The sequence below is a fragment of the Aotus nancymaae genome, unplaced genomic scaffold, assembly GCF_030222135.1.
Source record: "Aotus nancymaae isolate 86718 unplaced genomic scaffold, 86718_ANA_hifiasm-v0.15.2.pri h1tg000040l, whole genome shotgun sequence".
In the NCBI taxonomy this organism is placed as follows: domain Eukaryota; kingdom Metazoa; phylum Chordata; class Mammalia; order Primates; family Aotidae; genus Aotus; species Aotus nancymaae.
The window spans coordinates 109,012,496-109,027,078 of record NW_026988454.1 but is presented as its reverse complement, the minus strand read 5'-3'; the positions used below and the strand labels follow the sequence as shown (position 1 = coordinate 109,027,078).

The following is a 14,583-nucleotide window of genomic DNA, read 5'->3' as shown; positions in this document are numbered from 1 at the left end:
TTTTTCCTTTTTAAAGCAGATGATTTTCATTCTTATTAAGCTAGGGAAAACAAATGCTAAGGTTAAAAGTAAATAAAGTAAAATAAATCTATCAAAATAATTTATCCTTTAAAGTTTATTTCTACTTAAAAAGTATGTTCAACAATTTATGAGCAGTTACATGAAGACCAGAGCAGCAGCAGTATAGCCCTGGTTGAGAATATCAAAACCACTTATGAGGGTTCCTTTAAAAACACGTATGTTCAGGTCCTATCCTAGAGATTCTTATTTAGAAGGTCTAGGATAGGGTTTGGGTGTGTATTTTTTTTTTTTTTTGGAGACGGAGTTTCGCTCTTGTTACCCAGGCTGGAGTGCAACGGCGCGATCTCACCGCAACCTCCGCCTCCTGGGTTCAGGCAATTCTCCTGCCTCAGCCTCCTGAGTAGCTGGGATTACAGGCACGCGCCACCGTGCCCAGCTAATTTTGTTTTGTATTTTTAGTAGAGACGGGGTTTCACCATGTTGACCAGGATGGTCTCGATCTCTTGACCTCGTGATCCACCCGCCTCGGCCTCCCAAAGTGCTGGGATTACAGGCGTTAGCCACTGCGCCCGGCCTGGGTGTGTATTTTTAAAGATTTCCATGGGTGGTTCTGATGCACATCCATTGTTGGAGAGATGCAAGGGTTACTTTACAGTTCAACATGCAAACAAGAAGTGCCATCTCACCCTTATTAATCAACGCCTAAACTTTTACATGGAAAAAGAATCTCTGACAACAAATTATGCTTTCCACAGCAGAAAGCACCATATACAAAACACTCAAGTGGCAGGTAAAAACAGCCATCAGCACTTCCAAAATATAGAAAATGGCACTACTAATTTTAAACGAAGCTAAAACAATTACAGACATCAACATATGATAAAAATTAATTCCCCACCCAGACCAAATCTTTTTTCCCGACTTCAGATAAAAATTTCAGAGAGACATCAAAATTCCAAGTAGTTACAATAGCTCCGTTTTACCTGCTTGACTTAAAAGGGCTATTAAGGAAAAATAATTCCCACCTCCAGTCCTCTCTCCTCCCGAGTTCTATCATCTACAGATGCCGAAATCACTCCCCAGCGACAATCAATGTCTGACACATAGCCTCGGTAAAAGGGAGACGCAGCACTCAAAGCCATCTAAAACAAAGGAAAGTCAGCTTCTGCAAATTCAAAGTGTCACATGCCAAAAAAAAAGCTCCATGTAGTTATATTTCTGGTCAAAAAGGATCAGTTTATGCAACCCATACAGAGCTCCACCACATGTACCTGTGCCTGTCTTCTAGTGAAATACACTAGGAAGAACCCAAATCCTTGGGTTTGACTCACTGAAACCATCCTCTCTCTAATGTGAGGACATGAAGTATGGGAGAGGGAAAACGGCCACACTCACACTTGACACTTAACAAATCAATGGTGTACTAGCAAGAGTAAACTTCTACAGTGTAGACTCTCAGTTCATTATACCTAAACCTGCATACCATTTATATTAGTTCATCTCTGACTGAGGTCTTAACTGGATTTAAATAGCACACTGTCAGTAAATTCTGCACATGCTATCTTATTTCATACGAAGTAGTATTTAAAATAAAGGGTAATTTCTACTTACAACAATTGGACAGATAGTGGCCAACTGATCATAAAGGTATCTGGCCTCAGATATGCTGCAGGCTTGGAATGTCACCTGTTTAAGAATTACAAAGTTATTAACACCAAGGAAAAATCATTAGCATGCTCCCCAAGCAGTGAAGTCAGAGAAGGAAGGTGGCTGGGGAAAGATGGGCAACGTAACAGTCCTTCATTAATGGCAACATTTAATGCAAGGGTTTGTTTAAAAGTTGTCTTAGGTGAATGTAACTAGAAAATGGGTGTTTAATTATGTTCCACTGCCTACTGACAACTAACATAAATAACCAAGGTTCTAAGTGAAATAAGATTAAGTAGTCATAAAAGAAAAGGAAGACACAGACATATGATGACCTTTAGCAAAGCATTTTCTCTTCTATGGGCTTGTTGCCTTACTCACCCTTTAGAGTTAGTGAGGGAGAGCAAAAGGAATTTGGACAGGTTAACTACTGTTTTCAAACTTCACTGGTGGCAGTATGGTGAAGAGCTTGGAAGTGGGCAAGGCTAGAAAGACAGGGAAGCAGTTAAAATACTGCACCTGTCAAGGAAAAGCCTAAGAAAGGATCTGGGGAGAGGGATACAAAAGTCAAAGCAGCAAGCCCTGGTGACCAAGGGAGACTGCGAGTAGAGGATAGCCGAGATTTTGGCCTGGGTTTTCAGAGGTTAGAGAGAAAGAAGTGCCATGATGTGACGGACTTATGAGACCAAGAGAACAGACAGAGAAAGGGGCCCTCTAAGTGGCTAGGTCTCCAGGGGTGGTGCCCAGAAAAAAAATCCGAGTTGGAGAAATATCTAGGGGATAGGCTCAGATAATGTCCTGAAGATGGGGAGATCACCCAGGAAGGCTGCATAAGCAGGGTAGGTAGGACACTTAAGAGTTAGGCAGAGAAAAAGACCATATAATTTGGTTAGCATGAATTCTGTTACCCAACAGAAACCAAAAAAAAAAAAAAAGACCTGCTCCTTTCCAAGAGGGTAGAAGGGGCAAGAAACACAAATTGTGTTTGTGTTAGCACATTTGTAATAACTGTAAGTTGGGAACAGTTTTAATCTCCTCTGTTATTGTTATTCAATAATGACAGCTTGAATTTAGTGTTGGTACATGAAATGAATTAAGTGTTTAAGACTTGAAATAACAGCAGCTGACTGAATATTTTACTGTTAAAATAGCAACCTGTTAGTTCCAGTGGTTTTAGCTGGATCTCAACTTTGCTTTCAACGGCAGACAACACCTTACAGGAGACTTGAGTTTGCCTGCCCAATTATAATTGCATTTCATGTCAATGTGGAGACTAACTATATTAACTAGTCATTACTAGTTTAATAATTAATTCAACACAGAGGAAAGCTGTGTCACAGGCATGAAAGAATAAGAGTTTCAAAGGTTAAAACAAAGATTGAGAAGGGCTGGCAATTAGGTCACTGATAATCAGACCAAGGGTGGTTTCTGCAAAAGAGGCAGGAACTTGGAAATCTGTTTGAGTGTGGTATGAATTACATGAGCAGTGAGGAAATGGGAGCTGGTAAGCAAAGTCTTTATGCACTCATTTGCTAAAGTGGAAGCTCCAGAAGGGCGGGGATCTTTCTTCCCATTCTCTACCCCAAGTGTGCAGGACAGTGTCTGACACCTGGTTAGTGCTTAACAAATGAAAATCTTGAAAAAAAAAAAAAAAAAAAAAGAAGTGCTACCTGAAAGATAGGGACCCCAAAGGCCAAACTGACAAAGCATTGAGATTTAAAAACAAAAACACTAAATTTTTTCCAAGTATTGACTAGAGAATTATTTTAAACATGCATCTTGTTATTTTTTTAGGTCTTTTTTGTGTTACTCTTAGGTACTTTAGTGTGCATGCATTATTTTTGTTTTTAAAACAATACTATGAGAAGCAGGTTTTCTTTCCAGTTTTGCAACTGACTTCTCTTAGATGGCCTAGTACACAATACATAATTCATAGGTGAATCCTGGGAAATCCAACCACAGAGAAGTATGGAACAGTGAAGTGACTTAGTTATTTTAAATACATTGAGTAATTAGCTTCCTTACTCTAGAGCTGATATGCAATCATCAAATTAAATAGGACATCACTGTGGATAATGGCTTTAATGGAAGGAAAAAAAGTTCTTACACCTTAAAAAGCCATGAATACACGAGTAGTTTTGGCTTCTAGTGTCCTTTTAAAGCATCATATAAAGAAGGCACACAATGTTGCCAGGAAACTGATGGGGATGGGGGAAGGAACTAAGGAAGATATATGTTAGAAACCTAAACATCTAATCTAAAATTAACCTATAACCCAGTTTTGAAGTCACATGACTTTGGGGGGAGGGGCAAGTGGGGCTATCATAGCCTGTCATGAACTTACTGCTTTTTTTTTTTTTTTTATGAGACAAAGACTTGCTCTGTTGCCCAGTCTGGAGTGCAATGGCATGATCTTGGCTCACTGCAACCCCCGCCTCCCAGGCTGAAGCATTTCTCATGCCTCAGCCTCCTGAGTAGCTGGGACTACAGGGGCATGTTGCCAAGCCCAGCTAATTTTTTGTAGTTTAGTAGAGACAGGGTTTCACTGTGTTGCCCAGGCTGGTCTCAAACTCCTGAGCTCAGGCAATCTGCCCACCTTGACCTCCCAAAGTGCTAGGATTAAAGGCATAAGCCACCACACCTGGCTTATATTTCTAGTAGAGGTGAGGTTTTGCCATGTTGGCCAAGCTGGTCTAAAACTCCTGACCTCAAGTAATCCACCCACCCTAGCCTCCCAAAGTGCTGGGATTACAGGCATTAGCCACCATGCCTGGCTGTGAACTTAGCGTTTTTTAAGTGATTCCTGAGAAGCCCCAAAACAGTCAAGAATTGAATGTGGTTAAAATGCTTTTTGTTTTATACAGTAAGCCTTACATTAACCTCAAAAAATTACTTTAAATATATTTTTTCTGCTTTACTGTAATAAGTACTTTTTTTCCCATCTTTCTAATGATACATAATAGATGTACACTGTTTCAGGGCACATGTGATAGTTTAATATAGTCATATAATTTGTAAAGATCAAATCAGTGTACTTGGGAAAGAAGTCGTTTCAGCGTTCCACTGAAGAAATATAAAGCAGGGATTTCTATGGTGAATTGCAAATTTTCTTTATTTTTTTTTTTTGAGACGGAGTTTTGCTCTTGTCACCCAGGCTGGAGTGCAATGGTGTGATCTCGGCTCACCGCAACCTCCGCCTCCTGGGTTCAGGCAATTCTCCTGCCTCAGCCTCCTGAGTAGCTGGGATTACAGGCACGCATCACCATGCCCAGCTAAGTTTTTGTATTTTTAGTAGAGACGGGGTTTCACCATGTTGACCAGGATGGTCTCGATCTCTTGACCTCGTGATCCACCCTCCTCGGCCTCCCAAAGTGCTGGGATTATAGGCGTGAGCCACCGCGCCTGGCATGCAAATTTTCATTTCATTTGCCACACACTTTATCTGTGCTAATGATTTTTTTTTAAGTGGAGTAGTGAAACTACATGTCATTGGGAAAAAGAAAACTGAATCCCATGACAAAGCTTACACTGAATGGAAAAATCCTATCTACAAGCAAGAAAAATATTTATCATCTATCATATAGTATACATTTATTGGTATACATACAGTGTTTCAGTGGAAAGAATATCCGTTTGGCACTATATCAGAGAAACTATGCAGTCCTTGGCAGAACACCCTGGTTTAATATTAAACCAAGAAAAGGCAATCAATACTCTAATAGCACTTATATAATTTTAAAACCATGTACAGTGAGCTCTAGAACTTAATGGTTCTCTTTACAAATACTTGTAATTAAGATAGGAGAACAGATATGCAGTTAAAAGTTGAAAAGTCTCGTTTTTCACGAAGTATGATGGTTTATGTTTGACAGAGCCAAACCCAATAGCAGGCCTGTGTGTGGCCACCTGATGGGTTCTATGCTCTTCCACTCTGGTCCTAAGTGAGCTTGGGCACAGTCACTGCCAGGAGCACCATAATTTAGACAGATCCAGGAAAATTTTTAAATGGGTAAACACAGACACGCTCCTGTGTACTTTACTCAGTAGCAAGGCAAACACAAGCTGCTAAACATTTGTTCTTTTCATACCGCTAGACAATTTTGCACAAATCCCTTGGATCACAAAATCACTGGAATACTTCCATCGGAGCTCATTTTCAGTTTTGAACAATATTTAAACCACCTCATTAGCCTGTCACTAGATGGCAGTAAAAACTAGGCATATAAAGAAATGATGACAGAATATATTGCATTTTAAGTTAACCGAAATTATAAAGGTATTTATAGAGTACATACCTTTTTGGTGAACCACAGAGTCTGTAGAACTATTAGTCATATACAGCTTCCAGTGAATTTACTAATATAATTTCATTGTTTTTCAGAAAGGCATACCAGCTACCATTTCAACCTGATTAAAATGTGATTTTTTGGAACAGGAAACATGCACATATAATGAAGTAAAAAAACAGAAATGGATGGAACACTTTGCCTCTCTGTATATTTGAAACAATACCTGAAGACAGCAATTGCCCATTCCAAATCCCATGGCATCCATGTAAATATGATCTGGCTTAGAAGCCCTTGATGCCTCATCATCCTCAGGAAATGTTTCTATAAATGGAGATGGTGTATTCTTGTCCTTAAATACTGTATTATAAAAATACAAAAACAAAAATGGTTGAGAATCCAGGATTAAACAACAATTCAACATGTCTCTCTCCTACCCCACCACCTCTCAGTAGACTTACTTGGTACATTGATGACAACCTTTTCTCCTCTCCTATGTCGGATATTTCTTGTTAAGGTACTAAAACAGACAACCAAACGTCATAAATTAGTCACCTAAGAGTCATCATGTAAAAGAAGAATGTGATTACACACAATTAAATGGAATGAAATCATACCTCAAATTAGTTCTCTAAGACAACTCAACAGAAAATGTATCTGTGTCAAGATATTGTAAGGGAAGTTTCTGATGTTCTGCATTAGTATCAATTCTTTGGCTTCTGCTCAAGAATCCCATTCTCTCTCCTGTTCAACCCCTGCTCCCATGGCTCCCTGTAACTTACCATGGTCTGCTTTCACTGTTTCCAGCATTTCCCAAATTAACTCCAAAGACTTTGGTCAAACTGTAGTACTCACTTTCCCCAGGCACCTCTGGAGCCCCAAAGCCTTGTTCCTCCCTCCCTCAAATCTGCAGGATTAACACTTATCCTCCAGACTCAGGCTTGTTTAGTCCAAAAGCTACCAGGCACACAGTGGCCACTGAGTACTTGAAATATGGCTTGTCCTAATTAAAACATGCATGTTCCATGAGAGTAACATATACTCCAGATTTTGAAGACTTAGTACAAAAAAACATAAAATTACTTGTTAATAAAGTATTGATTACATGTTCAAATGATAACACTTTTGGACATATTGGGTTAAATAAAATATAAAATTATGTTCATCTGGTTTTTACTTTAATGAGGGTATGAAACATTTACAATTACATGCTTCTGTGGACAGTGCTGCTATAGACTCCGCTTCAGTGCCACCTCTTCCACGAAGCCTGCTTTGATACCCTCACTCAGAAGCACCTTCCTTTCTCCAAGAATTTCTGTTGCTACCATCTTTTGACATCTGTCATAATCTATCTCTTCTTGAGCAGCTGAATTGTTTTTATTTTCCTTTAAACACATGACAACATTTGAAGTTAGAAACTATGTCTGCAAATATGTCTCCCCGAAAAGTCTCTGCACATAGCAAATGTGCGAGCCTGTTAAAGGAATGAATGCTGAGAAGTCTTGAACTACAAACTAACAGAACTAGAATTTAATAGAGGAAAGAGAGTGCTTATTATATATACCAGATACTGTACCTATTTCACAAGTTATATTGAGTGAGATGCACAGATCACAGATACCATGGTTAATTTAGAGAGGGGAAAACAAAGTAGGAATAACTAAGAGAAAAAAAAATCCCAGTAGGCATTTACAGACCTAGCACTGAAAATAATCACCCCATTAAAAGAGGTCAGTGGCTCAGCAAATAACTTAACAATGACTTGGAAAATGGGTAAATCAAGCCTGGTGCAAGTGTCAACAACCAAAGAGCCTGTGGGTACTGAAGACGTGAACAGGTGCACGTCTGCTATCTTCTCTGGTTACTTTGAAAGGGAGCCAAAACTCGGTAAATGCTCAAAAAGGATTCCCTGACAGAAATACCATACTCTCGGAAGGCAGAGGTCTAGTGAGGGGCATCTGCATTTCAACACAAAGCCATACTCACCTGAAGCGAGGGTGCTTGTTTATTGCTTCATCTGGAAAGAAGAGGGACTTGGAAGCTCCTCCTTCCACTGGGTTGGGTTTGAACTCAGGCAGTGTGAACCCAGGGCAGCCTAATCTACAACAAATTGGAGAACTAAATAGATGGGATTTGTTTTCAGGAATTAATTGTGGGCAATCTTGCCATCACTGCACCTGCTAAAGACACCTCATTTCTAATTCCCTTTTCAGAGGGTTTTGTATCTACAAAACAAATGTTGTGTACTAAATACTGTGCCCCTTCACAACCACTCCCTGCACTTCTTGCTCATGAGGATCTTCTTTTAATTCCAGCCCACTACTAACTTTATCCAAGTCTCCACTGACTCACAATCCACACAGCATTTACTCGAGTCCTCTCCATCTCTTCATCTAATAGGAAGGAGGAGCACAGAAGTCATTTCTCTTGGTCATGCCAGCTGTCATGGGTTACAGGTGTCCCCTTACATGGCTTCTGAGGTGTCTTCCTTTTTCGCCTCTAAATTCTCAGATTATCTTTGGACCCCCTGCATGGTACCACTGCCTCCCACTTCCTGGTAGGCTCTGTTTGAAACTGGAAGGAGCCTGTTTTTTGCCTCTGCAGGTTACCTCATGAGTCCCTCAAGATTAGGGAGTATCTCTGCCAGTGTCCCCATCCACTCCTGAGATCACCCTCTGAAGTCTGAAACCCAACCCTATTCTCTTACTTGACTTCAGGAGCTCTAATTTCAACACAGAAAAATGAAGCTCCATATTTATTCCTAAATGTAAAGCTCAAATGCCACATCACTTTCAGTGATGGCCCCAGTTTTTCCAAGTTAGGAATTTGAGGTCAATATTACATGTGCTGTAAGGGAGGACAAAGACTAAGTAAAAGCCAGACAGGGGAGGGGTTTTTAATCAGTGGGAAGAAAGAAACTTGTGGTTTGAGGGTCAAGATTAGCTCATACCTTTTTAAAAAAAAAATATATATTTTTTTTTCTGAGACAGGGTCTTGCTCTGTCTCCCAGGCTGGAGGGCAGTGGCACAATCATAGCTCAGCACAGCCTTGAGCTCCTGGGCTCAAGTCATCCTTCTACCTCAGCCTCCTGAGTAGCTGGGATTACAGGAGTGAGCCACTGTACCCGGCTAAGTTTTTCTTTCTTGTAGGGATGAAGTCTCACTATGTTGCCCAGAGTGGTCTTGAACTCCTAGGCTCAAGTAATCCTTCTCCCTCAGCCTCCCAAAGTGCTGGGATTACAGGCGTCAGCCACCATGCATGGCCATCCATGCCTTATTTTCAACCCCTACTTTTTCTTAATATAAAATAAAGTACCTGTTGGCTGCCCATATCCACCTTGTGAACAACTGAAGGTAGTGATCTTTACCTAGAAAACGGTTCCCAGCTACAAGGGTTCTTGAAATTTCTTGAAGCTATGTGCATTATTTGCTATGAGCCTACAACCTTAGGATTAGTCCTTTGAGAGAGTAATAAACTTAAATCTGACGGGACTCCTCGCTCACCAGAATCAGATTAGATGACGAGAGAACGAGAGTGTGTTTGTGTGGAAGGGAGAGGTAGAATCAGAACTTGCATCTTCAGACACCTACGGCACTGCTTTATTCTAGACCACTGCTGTCCAACAGAACTTTCTGGAGTGATGGAGATGTTTAATATCTTCACTATACAAACCAATGTGGTAGTCACTAACCACGTGGCTACCGAGCCCTTGAAATGAGTCTAGTTCCTCAGTCACATCAGGGACTACAACTTTCATTTTACGTAATTTTAATTTTAAATTTAAATAGTCAGATGACTACTGTTTTGGACTACGGTTCCATGCTAAAGAGCTTTACCTCTTTACAAAGAAAGTCACACCGTTTATACTTAAGAACCAGCGCACTCCTTTCTCCATTGATCCCATACTACAACAAAACTTTATCATTTATTGTGGATGTACAGGGAGGCTTCTGACCACTAAATAACTAATAATTATTGTTTCAAGTCCAAAAATACCTTCCTATATGGACAGGGTATAAAAAATTATACATATAATTTTTTTTAATTATAGGTTTTTAGAATAAAACTTATGCCTTTGTCTCAACTTTCCCTTCATAATGACTTAAGATGCTACATTTTTTTATTTGTATTATTTTTATTTTTTTTGAGACAGAGTCTTGCTCTGTCGCCCAGGCTGGAGCGCAGTGGTACAATCTCAGCTCACTGCAACCTCTGCCTCTCAGGTTCAAGCGATTTTCCTGCCTCAGCCTCCCTAGTAGCTGGGATTACAAGCGCATGCCACCATACCCAGCTAATTTTTGTATTTTCTGTAGAGATGGGGTTTTACATGTCGGCCAGGCTGGTCTCAAACTCCTGACCTCAGGTGATCCACCTGCCTCGGCCTCCAAAAGTGCTGGGATTACAGGTGTGAGCCACCATGCCCAGCCGCTAAATATTTTTAAGAAGGGCAACTATTCTATACAGAACCATTCTCAATTAAGGTAAGGGATACATTAGGTTTAACCCAAAACTTTACTTTCAGGCCTAGAAGGAAACACCACAGCCCATCAATCCTATATATTTCTCAGTTTTAATATATAAAACAGTTCTGGTTTGTGTTACAAATCTCTTCCCAATTCCTTAATTTGCTAAGTGAACTGTACAACCCTCTTAAATGTTAAGGGGGAAAAAAGGAAAACGTAAGGTATTATATTTTCCAGTTCACTAGAAGTTGTCTTTTAACATCTGTAACCTACTCCTTGGCCTCTACTGTAAAATTCTAAGGTTTTCAGGACAATGACCTGTAGAAACAGCCTTGCTGTCTCTTCTCTCCCCAGCAGTGCACTGACTCTGTTATCTTTGAAACCACCCACTTTTCCTATCAGCAGCACCCACTGGCATCCAGGCAGCCCTTGTCTCCCCCAGGGAGCTCCCTCACTCAGCTCCTAGTAGCCCTAGCACCAGCTCCACAGTTACTCTCACACTACAGCCCAAGCAAGGGCTGCAAAGCAAAAAGGGGATGCCATCCGCCCAATTCAACCTTCCCGAGGCCTCCAACTGCTTTTAGGAGAATAACCAAAATCTGTGGCTAACCTGACGTGGCCTCCAAGTTACCTGCCAGCTTCCCTTTACCCCACACTTGCACTTCCTCCTCAGCCTCCTAGTCACATCGGCCAGCTTGCTTTCTTCTAGTTCCCAGAAAATATCTGCTTGCTTGGCTTATCCTAGGACTTCTTCTACACACGCTGCTCCCCCTCCCTAAGATTTTCCTTTGCTCCCCATTCCTGTTTCACTCCTCCAAGAACCTTGGACATCCCATCCCTCTCCCCCTCTACCCACCAGAGTCCACTGGATACCCAGGTTGTACTCTTTGCGCCCCGTCTGTCTCCTCCTCCTAGCACTGCCCCACTTTGACACTCATTGAATCTATGGGTATTTGATTGTCCTTTGTCCCCCTAGCTCCACAGAGACAGGGCTGTCCGTCTTCACTCATGAGGGTATGACCATTCTGCCCGCAGCAGGCACTCAAGTGTCTGAGTGAATGGCAGGGCCAGTGATTTTTCACCTCCTCTTTCAAACATTAGGACAAAGAAATGTGCCCACTTGAATCTAAACAAATCTGTCCAACCTCACCCAGGGTTCTTCCTTCTGGTGGAAAGAGTGGAGTGGCCTATACATATGGAATGAAGGTATCACAGAAATAGAGATGCTTCTATAAATGTTAGATGACTGGCTTAAATAAATTTCCAACTATTTAGATGTTACAATAGAGATATAAAAAACAATAAAATTCCCATTTAAATGCCCTTCTGAGGCCAATTATATGACCCTGAATGGCTGATGGACATTTTTCAGTGAAAAGGTATGAAAATAGTTCAAAGCTTTCTCCACCATGGATACCAATCCCTAGAGTTCCTTTGAACTTTGAGGAGCTAAGTGTACTGTCATAATCTGACAGACATCTAGAATAGATAAATCACATTCATGCTTTGGCAGAAATGTATTCTTATGTAGTGGTTCTATGTATAATACATATGATATTCATGTTCCTCATTCTAAGTGAAGAACATAATTTGACTATTACTTTTATGTACTTTTGATCATAACTAGATTTGATGACAAACCCTAAATCTTCTTTTCAGCACAATATGCAATGACCTAATGACTCACGTTGCTCATAGATTATTGGTGTCGATAGTGCATTGGGAGCACCGCAGACCCTACGATCTGCCAGTGATGTCGCCATATGCTAGAAGGTAAACGCTCCTTTTTGAAAGTGCACGAGGACACAACCATCACAGTCATGAGGCGACAGCACTCCAGCAGCTTTGGCTACTGCTTACAATGTCAGAACTGTGTGGCAGGCATGCTGCTCCCTCCACCCTCGCCTGCGACAGACATAGGCACACTGCTGGTCTGTCACCACAGTACCCCAGTCTTTCCCACTGAGCCCTGCTGAGTGTGCTCACCAAGGTGCAGCCACCACAGCCGACAGAAGCTGGCATGCAACTGTGCCTGCAGCTCTACTGTTACAGAGTCTCTCACGTGCATAAAATATGAACTGTCTGTAATGTATGAGGATTGTAAGGTGGAATGCCTGGGTTATGACTTGCTCTTTTTATTACCTGTATCTCTGAGAGATCTGCTGGGGCATGTTAATGTAGGAACTAACCTGGGAAATGAAGTTATTGTGCAAACAGCCTGATTTTCCTCTAAGACAGAAGTTGCCTCCTTCCGGCGTTTCCGCATGTTGGCCTCGACTGTGTTGAACTCAGACATCGTTCCTCCGTAGGGCTGTCCCGGTGTCCCTTCAATCATGTAACTCCCATACTCTGGTCTCCAAAGGGTGGGATGGCTATGGAGGATAAATAATTTAGTTCCATCTAATTCTTTTGCTACAGTCTGCTCAATTTTTAAGTTTTTAAAGTTGATTTAAAAATTTAGAAACCATTAGGTATAAATGAAGCTAAGAACTCCTTCACAGTTCTCGGTGATTATTACTTTTCCATAGCTCTTCCACTACATAAGGGTCAACAGGTATTGAAGTATTGGGTCCAAAATGTTTTCTTCTTTTGAGACGGAGTCTCAGTCTGTCACCCAGGCTGGAGTGCAATGGCATGATCTCGGCTCACTGCAACCTCCGCCTCCCAGGTCCAAGCGATGCTTGTGCCTCAGCCTCCTGTGTAGCTAGGATCACAGGCGTGCAATACCATGCCTGGTTAATTTTTGTATTTTTTAGTAGAGACAGGTTTTTGCCATGTTGGCCAGGCTGGTCTTGAACTCCTGGCCTCAAGTGATCTGCCTGCCTCAGCCTCCCAAAGTGCTAGGATTACAGGCATGAGCCACCGTGCCCAACCCAAAATCTTTATGAATAACTGAAAATGCACACAGAGCACTCACTGTCCAGGACAAACTCACCCACTCTGCAGTAAAGGGCATGAGGCCTTACGGGCTCTTTCAATTCTATGCTACCCTCCAAACTCAAGTGCAGCTCCCCAAAAACTAATGAGTGGAAAATAAACAGGGAGTATACATTCCCCTTCCCGCCCCCTCTTTGTCTATTTAAATATAGAAATATTTTTAAAACATCATGCCAGCCAAGCAAAACCCATGTGCAAGTTTTGTCTTGCACCATGGTTTGTGATCCCAGTTATATGCTTCCACAATACATTTTCCCCCAAAAACGTTTTAATAATAAACAGGCTTTATATTTAATTTACTGCACAAAGTGCTTCATATACTAATGTATTTAATTCCAATACCTTAGGTAGGTATTGCTATTATCTTTGCTTTACAGACGAGAGAACTGAGGCACAGAAAAGTTAAGTAACTTGCCCAACTGAGTAAAGGAACCAGGATTTGAAACTCTGGCCACCTGGAACCAGAGCCTGTACTCTTAAGTGTTACGCTATCTTGCCTTCAGTAACTAGGGAAAACTCTATATTCTAGTAGTTTTAGCAGTTTCAGAAACACTAAATCAGCACATGAGAGCTTACTTTGGGTTTGTCCTTTCCCCCTTCTCTTGTAGAGTTTCAAGAACTTTCTCCCCAGACAGGACCAACCGGACTTTTTTATTTTCATGATCAAAAGATACCAACATGTATTCCACCTATTGAAAATAAAGGTGAGAAAAATTAACATTCTACATTCTTCCAGACTTGTTTTCAGTGTCACCTCCTGAAGAAGAAGGCAGGGAAACGTGAAGTCTGGAAAGGATCCACAGTAACCCCAGAAAGTCACATCTGCTTACAATACAGCACACAGTAAGTGTTCATACGCATAATATGAAAACCTGTAGAAATGATCAGTCAATAGTGCCACTTTCATCCCTCCTTGTCTCTGTTCTACTTAATATCCTATGGAAAGGTCTATACCCATTTTGACAAGTTGTACTTCTAAAAAGATGCGTTTTGAAGCAAAGATTCTGTAAATTGCCATTGTAAAAAAGCAGCTGCATTTTAAAATTTATTTCCTCAGTTAGTTTACTATAAGTTCAAGAAAGTGGTTATCTGGACATTTCAGTCAAGTAGATTACACTTACTGGCAGAGTAATAAGTCAGGTAGATTACACTTTCATAATCCCACTACCAGTCACTTTTGGAGAGTTAAACCATAATCATAAATATACTGTGTGGAGAAGTTATTTTAG

General features: G+C 41.0%; 1 protein-coding gene across 2 annotated transcripts in view; it reads right to left on the bottom strand.

Moving 5' to 3' along the window:
- Nucleotides 1–14,583, bottom strand: part of GCLC (glutamate-cysteine ligase catalytic subunit) — a 50,601-nt gene that overhangs the window by 10,448 nt on the left and 25,570 nt on the right. Inside the window, exons 2-8 of one of the 2 annotated variants that reach the window (XM_012441600.2) lie at nucleotides 13,931–14,043; nucleotides 12,607–12,789; nucleotides 7,941–8,054; nucleotides 6,416–6,474; nucleotides 6,181–6,314; nucleotides 1,633–1,707; nucleotides 1,047–1,163 (exon numbers count right to left, since the gene is read on the bottom strand). In XM_012441600.2, coding sequence (XP_012297023.1) covers nucleotides 1,047–1,163; nucleotides 1,633–1,707; nucleotides 6,181–6,314; nucleotides 6,416–6,474; nucleotides 7,941–8,054; nucleotides 12,607–12,789; nucleotides 13,931–14,043 — 795 coding nt within the window. The remainder of the gene's footprint in view (nucleotides 1–1,046; nucleotides 1,164–1,632; nucleotides 1,708–6,180; nucleotides 6,315–6,415; nucleotides 6,475–7,940; nucleotides 8,055–12,606; nucleotides 12,790–13,930; nucleotides 14,044–14,583) is intronic. The other variant, XM_012441601.2, reaches the window with a different exon arrangement.